At 33.9% G+C, this 14,822-nt stretch overlaps 2 protein-coding genes across 3 annotated transcripts; one reads left to right on the top strand and one right to left on the bottom strand.

Annotated features, from left to right (window-relative positions):
• The first annotated feature begins 282 nt into the window (after positions 1–282).
• Positions 283–5,535, top strand: LOC100639432 (transitional endoplasmic reticulum ATPase-like). 2 transcript variants are annotated; one of them, XM_020004375.1, is made up of 19 exons: positions 283–627; positions 668–739; positions 782–882; positions 1,182–1,259; positions 1,351–1,412; positions 1,513–1,718; positions 1,836–2,046; positions 2,094–2,173; positions 2,211–2,323; positions 2,388–2,598; positions 2,678–2,776; positions 2,823–2,945; positions 3,868–4,014; positions 4,234–4,551; positions 4,604–4,654; positions 4,740–4,814; positions 4,857–4,925; positions 4,981–5,135; positions 5,187–5,535. In XM_020004375.1, exons 1-19 carry the CDS (start codon positions 526–528, stop codon positions 5,188–5,190), a joined length of 2,277 nt encoding a protein of 758 aa, XP_019859934.1. In that variant the 5' UTR covers positions 283–525; the 3' UTR covers positions 5,191–5,535. The 2 variants fall into 2 exon arrangements, with proteins under 2 accessions (XP_019859934.1, XP_019859929.1); XM_020004370.1 differs by having other exon boundaries at positions 5,184–5,535.
• On the bottom strand, positions 5,486–14,785 carry LOC100639304 (eukaryotic translation initiation factor 5B-like). Its single transcript, XM_020004356.1, has 23 exons — positions 14,594–14,785; positions 14,387–14,527; positions 13,061–13,237; positions 12,618–12,809; positions 12,082–12,571; positions 11,537–11,722; positions 11,383–11,485; positions 11,125–11,262; positions 11,015–11,058; positions 10,773–10,838; positions 10,497–10,721; positions 9,020–9,238; positions 8,696–8,763; positions 8,448–8,589; positions 8,167–8,298; positions 7,865–8,047; positions 7,514–7,807; positions 7,320–7,451; positions 7,179–7,255; positions 6,930–7,062; positions 6,587–6,757; positions 5,729–5,890; positions 5,486–5,672 (listed from the first exon to the last, which is right to left on the bottom strand). The coding sequence occupies exons 1-23, from the start codon at positions 14,629–14,631 to the stop codon at positions 5,565–5,567; spliced, it is 3,621 nt and encodes a 1,206-aa protein (XP_019859915.1). The 5' UTR covers positions 14,632–14,785; the 3' UTR covers positions 5,486–5,564.
• Positions 14,786–14,822: the final 37 nt, after the last annotated feature.

The raw sequence follows: 14,822 nt of genomic DNA, 5'->3' as shown, positions 1-14,822 counted from the left end.
AATGAAGAAAAGGCAAAACTGATTCTTTTCGTTGGCATGGAGCTTTTTCAAGCTACAAAAGCTGGTTGGAGGAAAGAATGGTCGCTGCTAAGCATCTCCTAAAAGGGATTTGGTGCAATATGAAGCATATTCTTTAATAGAGCTTGCTTTCTGCATTAGCCCATTCATACTCCATAGAAAGTTGCCGTCCACGAAAATTATTTCAGAGTCAGCCAGGCTCAGTCACGCCCCTTGCCGTATATCATTCTTTGACGTAATTCATTCTCACCCAAAGAGGTCTATATACAGAAAGTGCAGATTAATGAGATTAGATCTAGTCAGGAAGCATACATAGATTAGTCTACTCTGATTGTAGCGCGGATTATAGAGTCTAATTAATTTAAAACGTTAGATATCTATGACTCCAGCCACTGGTCGGAAAATAAAGATCAGAACGCTCGGATTATATCCTAGCATACTTCACTTTTGAAATCAAGCCTAAACTGCCTAAAAATAGTAGTTTTTTTGTAGGAAACAACTAGATCTATGTCTATTGGTATCAAGAAAATAAGAGACAAACCAAACAGGGTTGCAGTTGAAGATGTAATTGACAAGTACAATGACAACTCGATAGCTGTGATTTCTGAGGTATGATCAATAAAATAGACCAAAATTTAATTTTACTTAGGACAAAATGAATGAACTTGGTCTCAATAAAGGAGATACTGTTCTTCTCAAGGGAAAACAAAGGAAAGAGACTGTAAGTTCAAGCATCTCACTTTCATAAGTAAAACTATTGTAGGTCTGTGATGTGCTATCTGATAGCAACATGCTTAATGACAGGATACAATTAAATAGGGTAGTGCGCCATATGTTGAGAGTGGGATATAAGGACAAAGTCAAGTATGATGACATTAAAATAATTTTGTCATTTTGAATTTATGTTTTTCTACATTTATAAATTGGTTTTAAATCAAATAGTAATAATTATTTTGAGTGACCAATCGCTTGCTGATCTAGTAAAACGCAGTCTAATTTGTAATATCTAGTACATTGAAATGTTGTAATAAATGATCAGAAGAGTGAAACTATAATAAAATAAACTTCTTAGTAAAGGACTCTAGTTCTGTTTTGAAGCTGAAAATAAGGCACCAGTCTATCAATTATTGGTAGATTTATGTTTATTATTTTTTTCATTTTAGCATCTATCCATTTCAACCTCAGTATGGCAAACGTGTCTCTATTTTACCAATGGAAGAGTCAATTAAACATTTTAATGGGTATGTATCTCACTAATTACTTTACAATACTACCCTACTTCTTCTACATTTCGGTCATCTGCCCGTCATACACCTTCTGATAATTCTATAGCAACATTTTTAAGGCTTTTCTTAAACCATATTTCAATGAATCATATCGACCTGTACACGAAGGTATGATTTTATCCAATGTTGTGCAACTGCAATGAGTCATATGTGCACTGTGCAGTGTACACTAAACACTAAAATTATCATTGTACATTTTTATCTACAGGAGACATTTTTGCAGTACATTCATGTATGAGAGTAGTAGAATTTAAAATTATCAAAACTGAGCCTTCACCATACTGCATTGTGACACAAGATACTCTTATACTCTGTGATGGAGAACCACTAAAACAAGAGGATGAGCTATCATTCAGTGATATTGGTTATGAGGATATTGGTGGATGTCACAAGCAGCTGGCACAAATAAAAGAGGTCATTATTAATTATTTTCATTATTGATTGAATGTCATGTGTTAATTTACAATTGTACCTCTACACATTAGTCTGAAAGTGCAATGTACTGGTAGAATTAATGATAAATATTTACAGATGGTTGATTTGCCACTACGTCATCCTCAACTATATAGAGCATTGGGGATAAAACCTTCCAGGGGAATTCTTCTACATGGACCACCAGGTACTGGTAAAACTTCAATTGCACGTGCAGTCGCCAATGAAACTGGTGCATTTCTTTGTGTCATAAATGGACCTGAAATAATTAGTGGTATGCTTGGTGACTCTGAACACAATTTAAGATACGGTAAAAGTAATTTTACAATAGCTTTACTTGTCACTAAATATTTCTAGCATTTGAAGAAGCTGAAAAAAATGCTCCTTCCATCATTTTTATTGATGAATTAGATGCAATAGCACCTAAAAGAGATAAAGTTAGGACTTCCTCATTTTATTTTTTATTTTGTATAGACTGAAAGTGCTTTGGAAAGACGAGTAGTTTGCCAGTTGTTGACTTTAATGGATGGACTGAGAAAGATTCATTCCCAAGTCATTGTATTAGCAGCTACAAACAGGCCAAACAGGTTTGATAAAGTCATTACTATAGCTACAAAAGTCATCATAAATATCTGGTATTATTGTATTTAGCATTGATAGAGCTTTGAGGCGTTTTGGGCGATTTGACAGAGAGATTTTAGTGGGAGTCCCTGATGAACTGGGGCGTTTAGAGATATTACGCATTCATACAAAAAAGATGAAGTTAGCTGATGATGTCAAGCTTGATCAGATAGCAGCAAAATGTCATGGGTATGTTGGAGCTGATTTATGCTCTGTTTGTTCTGAAGCTGCAATGCAACATGTAAGGATAATAACTAATGATAATTATTGTATTCACACTCAAATATTTTAAATAACTACTGTTGTTGATATAATCCTAGATAAGAGGAAAAATGAAGTCAGGTGTCATAAACTTGGATGATGATACAATTAATGATGAAGTACTTGAATCCTTGGCAATTACTATGGGGGATTTTAAGGTTGTAAAGTAATTATTATTGGCTAATTTAAACTTAATGCAATCAGTATGCACTAAGTAAAAGTGATCCTAGTGTACTACGAGAGAACCAATTAGAGGTACCAGTTGTATCTTGGTCTGATGTAGGAGGACTGGAAGAGCTTAAAAGAGACCTTGAAGAGCTTATCAAGGTACATGTACTGTTTGTAGTTATTGTTTATAGCAGAATATGAAAGTGTATATACTTGGTAGTGATTTTGTTACTTTAGTGATACAAATAACCATAACTGAGGAAATAAATTTATTGAAAGACAAACATGTTTACGAGAATTGAAACAGTATTATAGTTGAGTAAATGACAAATTTGTCACAGCATAGATTTTTTACTATTTATGGTCAAATAGTATTACAATTAAATAAACAACAAATTTGTTACTATAATAATTGGTTCACAGCATAGATAATAAATACTATTATGTAGTGTGTAGTATAGTTATAGATAAGAAATACTGCGTAGTATTTTATACAATTTATGGTCAATTCAATGACTTTACTATCTTGTGGTTTTGAAAACTACTCAGCAAAATATTTTTGTTGACCCAAGGTAATGAGCTTATATTGATATTAATGAGCTGCTACCACAATTTTCATGTACTGCTTATTATTTCTTTGGAGCTAATGTGGCATTGGTAAAGATAATGTTACCTAAGCATTAGGTAGTAACTGTTACTATGATTCAATTGAGAATTATGCTGTGTTATTATATATATACATGCATCAATGCATTGCACATAGTATGTTATAAGCAAAGACTGCAAACTCTGTATAGTCATGCACATGTGAATGCAGTTGGTATTGTAAATTTCTTGCATGAACTGTCATTATTAGCATAGCTGTGCATGTATGCTTAATTAATGGATGAGGGAAATACTCAAAACATTCCATTTCTGAGAAAAATCTTTTATGCTGATAAAAGGAAATTTGGGAAAACAAGACTTATTCTGCACAAGTTACACTACTATGCATACTGTTGATTTTAATTTGGCAAGCATTTGTAAATTGCTGGCACTTATTACAATGGATAATAAATCGGCTCGTATTTTTTTGATATAGTTTCCTATGAATTATCCTGAAAAGTTTCTTAAGTTTGGACAGAGACCACAAAAAGGTATCTTGTTCCATGGTCCTCCAGGTTGTGGTAAAACACTAATAGCTAAAGCTATAGCTAATGAATGTGAGGCTAACTTTATTTCCATAAAGGTACGAAGATTGAATGGTTAAAGTAATTAGTGTGCATTGAGAGGGAAAGTTATAACATTAATCAAATTACCAAACCAGGTGTAGGCTGAACATAATTATGTATGATATGCACCAAATGAGGGTGGCGTAATGAACCCAATAATTTTCTTTGTAATGTCAAGTGAATTTTAAATTACTGTATTATATGCATTGAGTATTATAACTTGCTTGCAATTATAGGGACCTGAATTACTCACAAATAGATCAGGGCCACAATCAGCTGCCAATGTGAGGGATATATTCTTTAAAGCACGTCAAGCTACACCATGCATTATATTCTTTGATGAGTTTGATTCTATTACAAAACCTCATGGAGGATGTGCTTCTGATCAAGTTCTTAGTCAAATATTGACTGAGATTTGTGGGATGAGTTCACTTAACACGCAAAAGAATGTTTTTATAATTGGTGCTACTAACCGTCCAGACATCATTGATCCAGCTATACTACGACCTGGAAGATTAGATCAATTAGTGTATGTTCCATTACCAGATGAAATGGTAAACAGTGCATTTATACAGCTGTATATTTTCTAATAAATTATTATCACAGTCTAGGTTATCTATTTTGAAAGCTTTGCTCAGCAAAACTCCCGTTGATAAAGTAAATATACTCCTTGTGGTATATCTACAAAGGATAGAGAACTAATTTCTATTTCCTGCTTTTTTCCCACTTTAATTTGTCATAGGATGTAGATCTTAAATATATTGCTGAAAAGACTAATGGCTTTAGTGGAGCAGATCTTGCAGAAATATGTCGTAGGGTAAAATTATAACAATTGTGACTTACTGATTATGTATTGTAGGCTTGTAAGAATGCTATACGTGAATTAATAGAATTAACTTTTGACAGTGAAAAAAAGGATCAAAATATTGTGAGTCTAATGGTTTCATGCTATTGCTTTTGCCAATAATCAATAATTTGTAAAGGAAGAAAAAAGTAATTTTGGTGCACTTGAGCTTAAAGTAGTAACAAGAGGTCATTTTGAAGATGCAATGAAATATGCAAGAAGGAGTGTCACTGAGGATGAGGTGTCTAAACATAAGGCATTTGCACAAAAATATCAGAAAACATGGTCCATTAAGTAAGCAGTTAAAAATGAAATGTTACTACCAGTACTTCACTTGTTTAGTAGGTAAGAACTCCCAATGAACAAGAAATACAAAGGATGTCTTTCATACCTTTAATCATAATAATTATCATAAATTTCATATGACTTGCTACACTCTGCCTAAAACTAACTCCATGCATTCATTTTATTTTTGTTACCAGAATAAAAAATTAAGATTACACATAATTTAAACAGGGGAAACTCTTGTGAAAATTTTCATAATAGTAATTACACAAAGAAGTGCAGTATCCACTGGTTAAGAAAAACTACAATAATTCTGCTAAAGTGCTATAAAAGGTAGCAAAAATTAATTCATCACAGTCTCGTGTAAAATATAGACAATTTATTACAAGAACAACAATAGCAATAGAAACAGGAAATAATATGTTAACAGTACATGAGTTAATAAACTTGAAACAATTTCTTAAGTTCCACCATCAACTGCCAGTCAGCTTTCTGAAGATCCTCCCTAAAGTACTTCTTAACAGCATCAATTGACTCCCGCGATATCTATTAAGAATATAAAAAAGCTGATACAAACAAAAGAAAAAATATTTGTGACGAACTTTGCTCACAAGAAGATCATCGTAATCAAAATGGCGACCAAAAAGTTTAGGAGCATCACCAGAAGTTGGCTCAATTTTAACACAAACTTCTGATCCTTTACGAGCAATATCAACAGGCTTATGATTAATTTCTATACTTGAAACAGTACCTAAATGAACAAACTAAAAGAAATACAAAAAAAGGTAAAAGACAGTGTTATTTGGACTGTTGTTTTAAATTTAAAAGGTCATTATCATTGATGAGAAAATTTAATTTTAATGCAACTCTGTGAAAAACTGCAAATAGCATGTATTTTTTGCTTGAGAAAAAATTTCTAAAATAGATTTTTGTCTGAGCAATCAAACTACATGTATTATGAATAATGAGGTGGTTTCAGTAATATTAAATTTTGATGTTAAAAATAACATGTAGCAGTTACAAGCATATTCATAATGAAGGTAATAATTCTTTCAATGGAATGTTCTTATGTCAGCAGTCAGTGCAGTACATGTACATCCTCTAAAACTTCAGTTGTAGTGTGTCTCAAAGACAAAAAAGGGTTCTGATGACTAATAAAATTCAAGACTTCAGGGAGACTGAAGAGACTAAGAAACGGTTGAAAGTTAGCACATTGTTCTATAGCAGTTTTTAGTGCTAAAGTCAACTGAGATATAGCCACAAAAATTTGCAAACAGGAAGCAACTTCCTAACAGATTCTATTTTAGCAAATGTACTGTGGGAAAAATGAATGAAAAAATTAAAATAATAAAAAAATAAACGAAGCAGCTACAATAAAGCTATAAAATGTAGACATGTACATGTACGTTCACATTATATAATCAATGAGTACTAGTAGAGACGCATCTATTAACATGTACCTCTTTAGAAGGGACAACAATAGGTGTACCAGGTTTAATTATACCAGCAACGACTGTCACACCAACAATGATTGGGTTACGAGCATTAAAGACACAATTAGGAAGTATCTTCAACTTGCAAGGGAATGTGGCAATGTGCTCATTCTCTCTCCTCTTTCTTTCCTTCAGTTCCTATGTACAAAAAGTGAAAAATAACCACAAGTAAAATTGAAGATACAAGCAGAAAATGTAATGCTAACAACAAAATTAGCTATCAATTTTAATTGGCTAAAAAAATTCATATAGTAAGACAGATGTAAATTTTATGTAAAGTAATTTTAAAATTTCACTGATCCGAACTTACTTCCCGATATTTCATGAAACTATCAAAAAGATGATAAATGATGTCAGCAGTGAATATTCGAACACCCAAACTATCAGCCAGTTCCTGTGCATCTCTCTCAACTTTCACATCAAATGCAAGAATACATGCCCATCTAAAAATATCAGTATAACTTGATAATGAAAATCCCACGTCACAAATGCAATGCTAAATGTACATGTAATGATATACATGTACATGGACATGTTAAAATCATGCTAAAAAACTCACTGGCTGTCTCTTTCAAGCATTACAGATGTTTTCATGACATCTTTCTTATGTACAGGTCCAATGTTTACTCCAGCATACTGTATAAAACATTAAATAAAAACAATTCATGGCAGTTACATGCATGTGTATAATTATACTGACGGGTATTTTAGATGACTTAAGAAAATCAACAAGAGCTTCAAGGGAGCCAAGAGTTGAAGCTTGCACAAAAACACCTCTCTCAGAAAGTTTGAATGTATTGAGTAAGGAAGACATCATTGAGGCTGCTTCATCCTAATTGAAGTCAAACAAAAATGGATAATGAGAGGATACCTGAACATTAGCTACAACTTTACCTTAAGCACATCAATCTCATCTGGCTTCTTCGCAACAAGTACTGGCATTCCAGCTAAAGCCTTCTCTAAATCCTTACCAGTAATCTTAACTCCTTGAGATGCTATGATTGTCTTGTGGTTGATATAAGCATTTTTAACTCTTAATTCTCTCAAAGGCTGAGGCATTAACAATGCTCTAGCTTGTGTCACAAATGGCCCATCAATACCAACTAATATCAGAGTGTCACCCTCATTCAAAATACCGTTTCGTAATATGACATCAACAGTAGTACCTAATCCACCAATCACTTTCACCTAAAATGTTTAATGACTTAGAAATAACACAATAATAGCTAGGACTTTATTCAGTACCTCTAACACAATAGCTTCAACTTCTTTAGAGAACATGAGTGTTTCAGTAAGATACTCCTCACTATGTGATACTATCAGTGATATGAGGTCACCCATACCATCACCCGAATGAGCTGACGTTGGTACTAGTGCAATGTACTCCTTAAAATCAACTTTATCCCAATACAATGCGGCATTAACTCCCTTTGAAGTGCAAATAAAGGAATGACGATAATGACAATATATAAGGGCACAAACAGATAAAAGAATTGTAACAATTCACAATCATGCATGCATGTACATGTACATGTAATGCTGCATACTTGTTCAGCAAATTGAAGAATGACTGACTGCACTCTTTCATCAAACTCAGCTTTAGTGTTCTGCTTCTGCTTCTTTAGTGTATCCTTTACACTAGAAGTTGGATTACGCAACCAGTTATACAATCTGTCGATCTATTGACAGATTAAGGAAATAACATGAACGGAGCCAAATATATTATACTTAAACAATGCACAATTATGGGAAAGGACAATGCCAAATAGAATACTACAAAGCATATCTTTCCTCTTCCCACATTCTCTACAATGTTTCTTGTACTCACCTTATTGAGTGCTACAACAAATGGTACATTTCCTTTTCTCAATAGATTAAGAGATTCAATCGTTTGAGGTTCAAGTCCATGCATTATATCTACTACTAAAATAGCAATATCACACATTGAGGAGCCTCGTGTTCTTAAGTTGCTACAAGTATAAAAAGAGAGAAGTAATTTGAAAATGTATACACATGTACAAAAAAATAAAAACCAGAAAGTGTATACATGCATGTACATGTACATGTATGTAGTACCTGAATGACTCATGGCCTGGTGTATCAATGATCAACAATCCAGGAACCTTCATTTCATTTTTAGAAAACTATTCACAAAAGAAATTACATGTATTACCATACAGAAGACTAAAATTGTAAACATCAAAGAAGAATCACTTCCATTTATGCTACAGCTAAGCATATATAGATTATCAGTGTGCATCTATGCAGGTACATGTAATTAGGAACATCATGTTAAACAATGATGAACAAGGTAAATACGGTGGACATGCATAAAAACCAGAGTCTGGATTTATCTCAAAGCTCAAAGACAATACATGTACATAAATGAGATTTTATTACCTCTTTCATCATTTTGGTTTGTTCCATAATAGCATCTGGTGGTACAAAAGTGGCTCCAATTTGCTGCGTAATACCTCCTGCTTCTCCATCTTGAACATGTGTGTGCCGTATCTTGTCAAGGATTTTTGTTTTTCCAGTATCAACATGACCAAGAACACAAACAACTGGTGACCTTAAAAGATCAGGTGACCTTTCGTTTTGGTAACGGGAGCGTCTTTCCTAAAGTTATCATAGTGTAGAAAAATAGGAATACAGAAACATACATGTATTTCATCAGTACAAAATCAAATATACATGTACATGTACCTACCTACTAAAAAGCGCATGCATGCATGTACATGTACATGTACATGTGCATAAAGTAAATGTCACATTAAAAGAAAAAAAATATCACATGAATATGTATTTGTATTAGGCCTGGGGTCAAATATGAACACAACCTACACGTACGTGTAACACACTCCTTGTAGAAGTCAACTCAAATCTTATTATGCCATAAGAAAATAAATTCATGCAAATACCCAAAAATATACAACTTTAATTTGACATACATGTACAACTGTAAAGTCTTTTTTGACAAAAACACACATGTGCATGTGGTACATGTAGAAACTGAGAGTTCTACTACATGTGAACATTATTAAACTGGCATGTACATGTACAAGAACACATTGTGTTTGCATTGAGTCAGTAATGTATTCAAATTACAATGTACATTTTGTTGAGGCTTAAACCTCAATTACATGTCCTGTTACAACTACAATGTATACTTAGTTGCAAATGTAAGGGCCTATGAAAAAGGTTATTTACAAGGTCATGCAGTACATGTACTGTAAATTTTTTTTGCATATTACTAATTTTTTGAAGATTGGAACTAGATTAATTTAGCAAATTTGTGGCCATGTCCCACTGAGTATGGGCATAAATGTTCATAATGGTAGGTTTTGGCAAATGGTAGTGAAAGCACCAAATCACATACAGGTATGGAAGCCAACATGAACATAATAGAAATACCGTATAGCCAAAAATTTTCGAGGCTTAAAATTTCGTGAATAATGAAATTTATGGAGAAATTTTAAATTCCGTGATAAATATTTTCGTGATTTTATTTTAATAATAATAATAATAATGACCACGCCTTATTTAATTAAAACATGGTTTGAGACGGACTCTTGTGTCAAGGGGCACCATGTCTACAAATCAGTGTGGACACCAGAGATGGGGAAGATCATCTTTGACCTAGGCAGTATGCTTAAAATAGCAATACAGAGTAACAGAGACATCAGCTTGACCGAGAACACGACTTGACACGAGGGCACGTTTATTAGTCTAAGGCGTGGTTAACCACGCCTCTCAATTAATATTTATTTTCGGGGGTTTAATTTTTCGTGATGCAAGCAGTAATCACGAAAATACGAAAATTTATTCCTCACGAATTTTTTTGGCTATACGGTATATTAACAACTGATCCCTGTACCTTAATTCGTTTATTTGCTTTGTCATAAGGTGTTAGATCTTCACTCTCTTCCTCATCTTCACTAGTACTGTCACTATCACTATCCTCATCTACAGTGTCATCACTATCCACAGCTTTATCACAAGATGCCACATACTCGGTGGCTTCAGGCACAGGATCAGTTATAGCAATGAGAGTGTCAGGAGGTGACTTCTCATCATCACCTTGCAAATCATCAGCAACAATCTAGAATGTGTACAAGTGAAAGTACATGCATATTGCAATGTATTAACTAACATCCTCCTCTTCCTCCTCCTCCACATCATCTGCATCTTCCCAACTTTCCTTAACATCCTCTTCTTCCTAAAATTTTAGTATGAAATATTAATACAGCACTGTATACATACAAGCACACGCAAAATTTTTTAAATGTACATTTACATGTAGCTACATGTACATTACAGCTTGACAACATCAAACAAGTACATGTAAATGATACACTCAAACAAGAAGATAAAATAGATACAGTGGTTAATTACTTCAGTTATGACACTGGCCCCCTCAGACACACTAGATATTCCTTCTACATAAATGAAAATACAATGTAATTATTAATTATAGCCACATGTATAATACTCAGTAATCTCACCATCAATAAGAGATTCTGATTCATCAGCTGGTGAGGAAACAGTAGCTTGCTCTGGTCGTTTCTGCTTCTTAATTTTGGAACCATATCTTACTGGTCCCTTTTTCTCACCACTGTCAGATTTTTGTGGCACTATCATACCTACATGTACATGTACATAAACAAATCAATACTAAAGTAACAAGTGAAACTAACTGCTAATTTAAAAAAAAATATTTTATATTCTAGTGACACTAGACAGAAGGTCCCACCTAAACTTACCTTGAGCAACAAGTGCTTGCAAGTGAACATTAGCTCTTGCTCGTCTCTCTTTCTCTGACTTAGAAAGAAGCTTCCCTTCTTTCTTTAACCTCTCTCTTTTCTCCTGAAATGGCAGGCATACATATACATGTAACATATTAAAGCCAAAATAAACCTTTTCCTTTTGTTTCTTTCTTTCCTTTTTTTCTTGTTCCAGTCTTATCTTCTCCAAACGAAGCCTTTCTGCCTCTTCTGCTGCTCTCACTTTCGCCAATTCTTCTTCCTCCCTCTTCCTCTGTGCCTGCCGCAGAGCTTCAATCTCTTCTTTCATTTTCTGGACTGCACTCTTTACTTTTTTAGCCTATAGTTGCAATATTAAACTAAAAAAGCACACACTGTAGCTAATTAATGTATTTAATGGCTAAACATATCAACACTGCAGTTACATTTGTACACAATATTGTATATTGCAAGTTTGAACATAAGAACAATTACCGTAATGTGCTTCAGTGTGAGTGATTAGACACTTAAATGGCAATATTATACATGCACATTGTACATGTACAAGTAATTATTGCTAATACATAGCATATACAAATGGTTTAGAGTCGAAACAATGAAATTCCTTTCAAAATCAACATAATAAATTATATATATTATGCATGTAGACGTATAATTACAAATGAAATGTGATTATGAAATTATATAAGAGATGAATACCTTTGCTGCTTTTTTGTCTTCTTCCTTCTCTCCTTTCTTTTTCTTCTTTTTCTTTTTCTTTTTGTCATCATCTTTGTCATCTTCTTCTTCCTGACCAACATCATCCTCAATTGTTTGAGTACTAGAAATCAAAGGATCATTGGCAGATGGCAGTTCAACAGTAGGTGATGATGGTTTTGGAGGATCAGGATCACAGGTAGCAGCAGTAGTAGCAGAATCATCCACAGAAGCAGGCTTATCATTAAGAGGATTGCTGGTAGACAATGCAATTGTTTCTATATCGCTTCTATCAGCCAGCTTTGGCTGCTTCTTCAACTCTTTCTGCCGCCTCTCTTTTTCTTTTTTTGCTTCCTTCTTTTCGGATTTTGTTTTAATATGAAACTGAGATGCAGAATCTTGTTCACCAGTAATTGTAGGCGAAGCCTCTGTGGGTGTGGCTTTGGGAATGACATCAGAGCTCTCAATAGCCTGGACAAGTTGGTCAATCTCACTGCAATAAGATAAGAATAATAAAGAAATCAATAAAAATACTATACCTGGTCTTTTTCCCTTTCTTGCCCTTTTTGCCTGTTTTCTTTGTGTCTTCATCATCACAAACATGTTGTTCCAATGATTTACTTGTGCCACTCGTAGAAACTGGATCTGAAACACTAGGTACAGTACTGTCTGGTGCCATTGAACTCTCCAAGCTTAATTGTTCTAATTCTTGAAGAATGTCATCATCATCCCTAAAAGATGACAAACATGTATCACAATAGGAACATGAGTAAATACATGTACACATATTGTGAATTATAAAGTTTGATTTTTAAGAAGGGAGTCCATCATGCAAGAGATCTACTGAATCTAAAATGCTTTGTTTACTAGGCTTAAGCTGAAAATGTTGTGGATTAATCTAATTAAAATTACAAATGAAAACAACAGCTGCAGAGTAATTTTTAAGATACACTGCACATGTACATAATGATGTATCACCTACCAGTCTTTGTCTTTCTTACGGCTCTTCTTTCCACTTTTCTTTGCAGGTGGTAAAACAGGTTCAGGAGCAACAGTAGAAATTTCAGTAGCATTGTTTGAAGATTCTGCCTCTTTCTCAGATTTATTGCCAGTCACATCAAGACCGTCTTCATTTGCAATTGCCAAAAGCTCTGATTCACTAACAACAGTACAACAAAAATCTTAAAATAACTATCATTTTTAGGATGGCAAATTCAAATGTTCATTGCTAAATTTATTATCTTTAGAAACTGTTCACGGGATACCTAATTTTGAAAAGTTAAAAAAATACTTTCCTTGTCTATGAATAACTTCAGTTGAGTACACACCCATAAAATTTCTTAGCAGCTTGAACTTGGTACATGTATACATGTACGTACATGTAGTTGCTAAACAGGTTCGACCAAGAATTTTGTAATCTCGAGGTTCTCTGGAAAGTTCTTAAAAGGTTTTCCCAGTCAACATCAATGAGTGCAACAGTGATGTTTTACGACATGCAAAGTTGCACACACATGAATATCATGCAATCAAAAAAAATCTAAAGGAGTTTCCTAGGCAAAAGCTACTTGACAAAGACTTTGTGTCATAGAAAACAGTCTCAGTCAGTCTCCAATACAAAACTTTCACTACTTCTTACCACTTGGAAACTTACTGACCTTATTGAAGCACAAAGATCATTGTAGTAGAGGTACATGTAGCAGCAACTAAGTAGGTAAATAAATTAGTTACATTTACATGAAAGAAGAGCATGGTCAAGCTATTAACATTTTTATTTTGGAAGTGGGAGGGGCTATATGTACATGATGAAAACATCTGTTTGCCCGATTACCGTATAGCGGGTACACTGTACACGTATATTTCGTCTGAAAAAATATTTGCTCTAAGCAGGATTAGAAATTTTTGTTTGTTTAATTTTCATTCTGAGCAGCCATTTTGTACATGTGGCATTGAGGAAACGCCTTTTTAGTTTAGAAAATATTCGTTTCACAAGGAATGAGAATGAAAAGTACAAAATTAAACTCTGACTAAATACACTCACTATACGGTAGTTGTTGGTTTGCATGTGTCTTAATTGGCAAGTCTAGACAAATACATGTATTTAAATAAATTAGAGTATTAGACACATTTATTTAAACCAAACCCAATTCCTGCTTTGTATGGTATTGTTGAGTGTGTGGTTTCAGCCTATACTATATTGAAAGATATAGTGGACAGAACACACAAATATACATGTAACAAATGTTCCCAATCCTTTGTCATGTAACGATATATATACATATATATGTACATGTATATAATAGTAACTCACATATCGTCATCATCAAATTGCTTTTTCTTCTTCCCTTTCTTCCCTCCTCCTCCTCCTTTTTGTTGTTGCAACTGTACAGGTGAATCAACTGCTGCATCTACTGACGAGGCAATATCCAGCCCTCCTGATGCTGTTTCTCCCCTAAAGAGTGATGGAAGAAATTTGCTTAAATCAAAAAGACTGTGAAACATATAGAATTAGTCGTACCAATTCTCGTCTTGCTTTTTTCCTTTCTTTTTGCCCATATCTTCTGACGCATTTGGATTCTGTGAAGCAAGTTACGAGTCAAAACTGACGCTGCCAAGGACAAGAAAAATATTTTAAACTATGTAGCCTGCCAGAGAGACGATAGCGAATTGCCACAATCTTGACAATCAATGACAATGCATGTCTGAACCACGTGACTGACGTCATACAAAAGGTGTGGCCTTCATGT

This window comes from Amphimedon queenslandica, unplaced genomic scaffold, assembly GCF_000090795.2.
Source record: "Amphimedon queenslandica unplaced genomic scaffold, v1.1 AMPQUscaffold_13512, whole genome shotgun sequence".
Classification (NCBI taxonomy): domain Eukaryota; kingdom Metazoa; phylum Porifera; class Demospongiae; order Haplosclerida; family Niphatidae; genus Amphimedon; species Amphimedon queenslandica.
This window is presented reverse-complemented; position numbering and strand designations above follow the sequence as displayed.

What these genes read in the sequence shown, in the direction of transcription:
- LOC100639432 (XM_020004370.1), top strand. Translation starts at nt 526, where the DNA reads ATGTCTATTGGTATCAAGAAAATAAGAGACAAACCAAACAGGGTTGCA. An exon ending in ACCTTGAAGAGCTTATCAAG is followed by an intron (nt 2,946 to 3,867) that starts GTACATGTACTG and finishes TTTTTGATATAG; the next exon opens with TTTCCTATGAATTATCCTGA. An exon ending in CTAACTTTATTTCCATAAAG is followed by an intron (nt 4,015 to 4,233) that starts GTACGAAGATTG and finishes TTGCAATTATAG; the next exon opens with GGACCTGAATTACTCACAAA.
- LOC100639304 (XM_020004356.1), bottom strand. Translation starts at nt 14,631, where the DNA reads ATGGGCAAAAAGAAAGGAAAAAAGCAAGACGAGAATTG. An exon ending in GGGCCAGTGTCATAACTGAA is followed by an intron (nt 10,839 to 11,014) that starts GTAATTAACCAC and finishes CTAAAATTTTAG; the next exon opens with GAAGAAGAGGATGTTAAGGA. An exon ending in ATGAGATTGATGTGCTTAAG is followed by an intron (nt 7,452 to 7,513) that starts GTAAAGTTGTAG and finishes GACTTCAATTAG; the next exon opens with GATGAAGCAGCCTCAATGAT.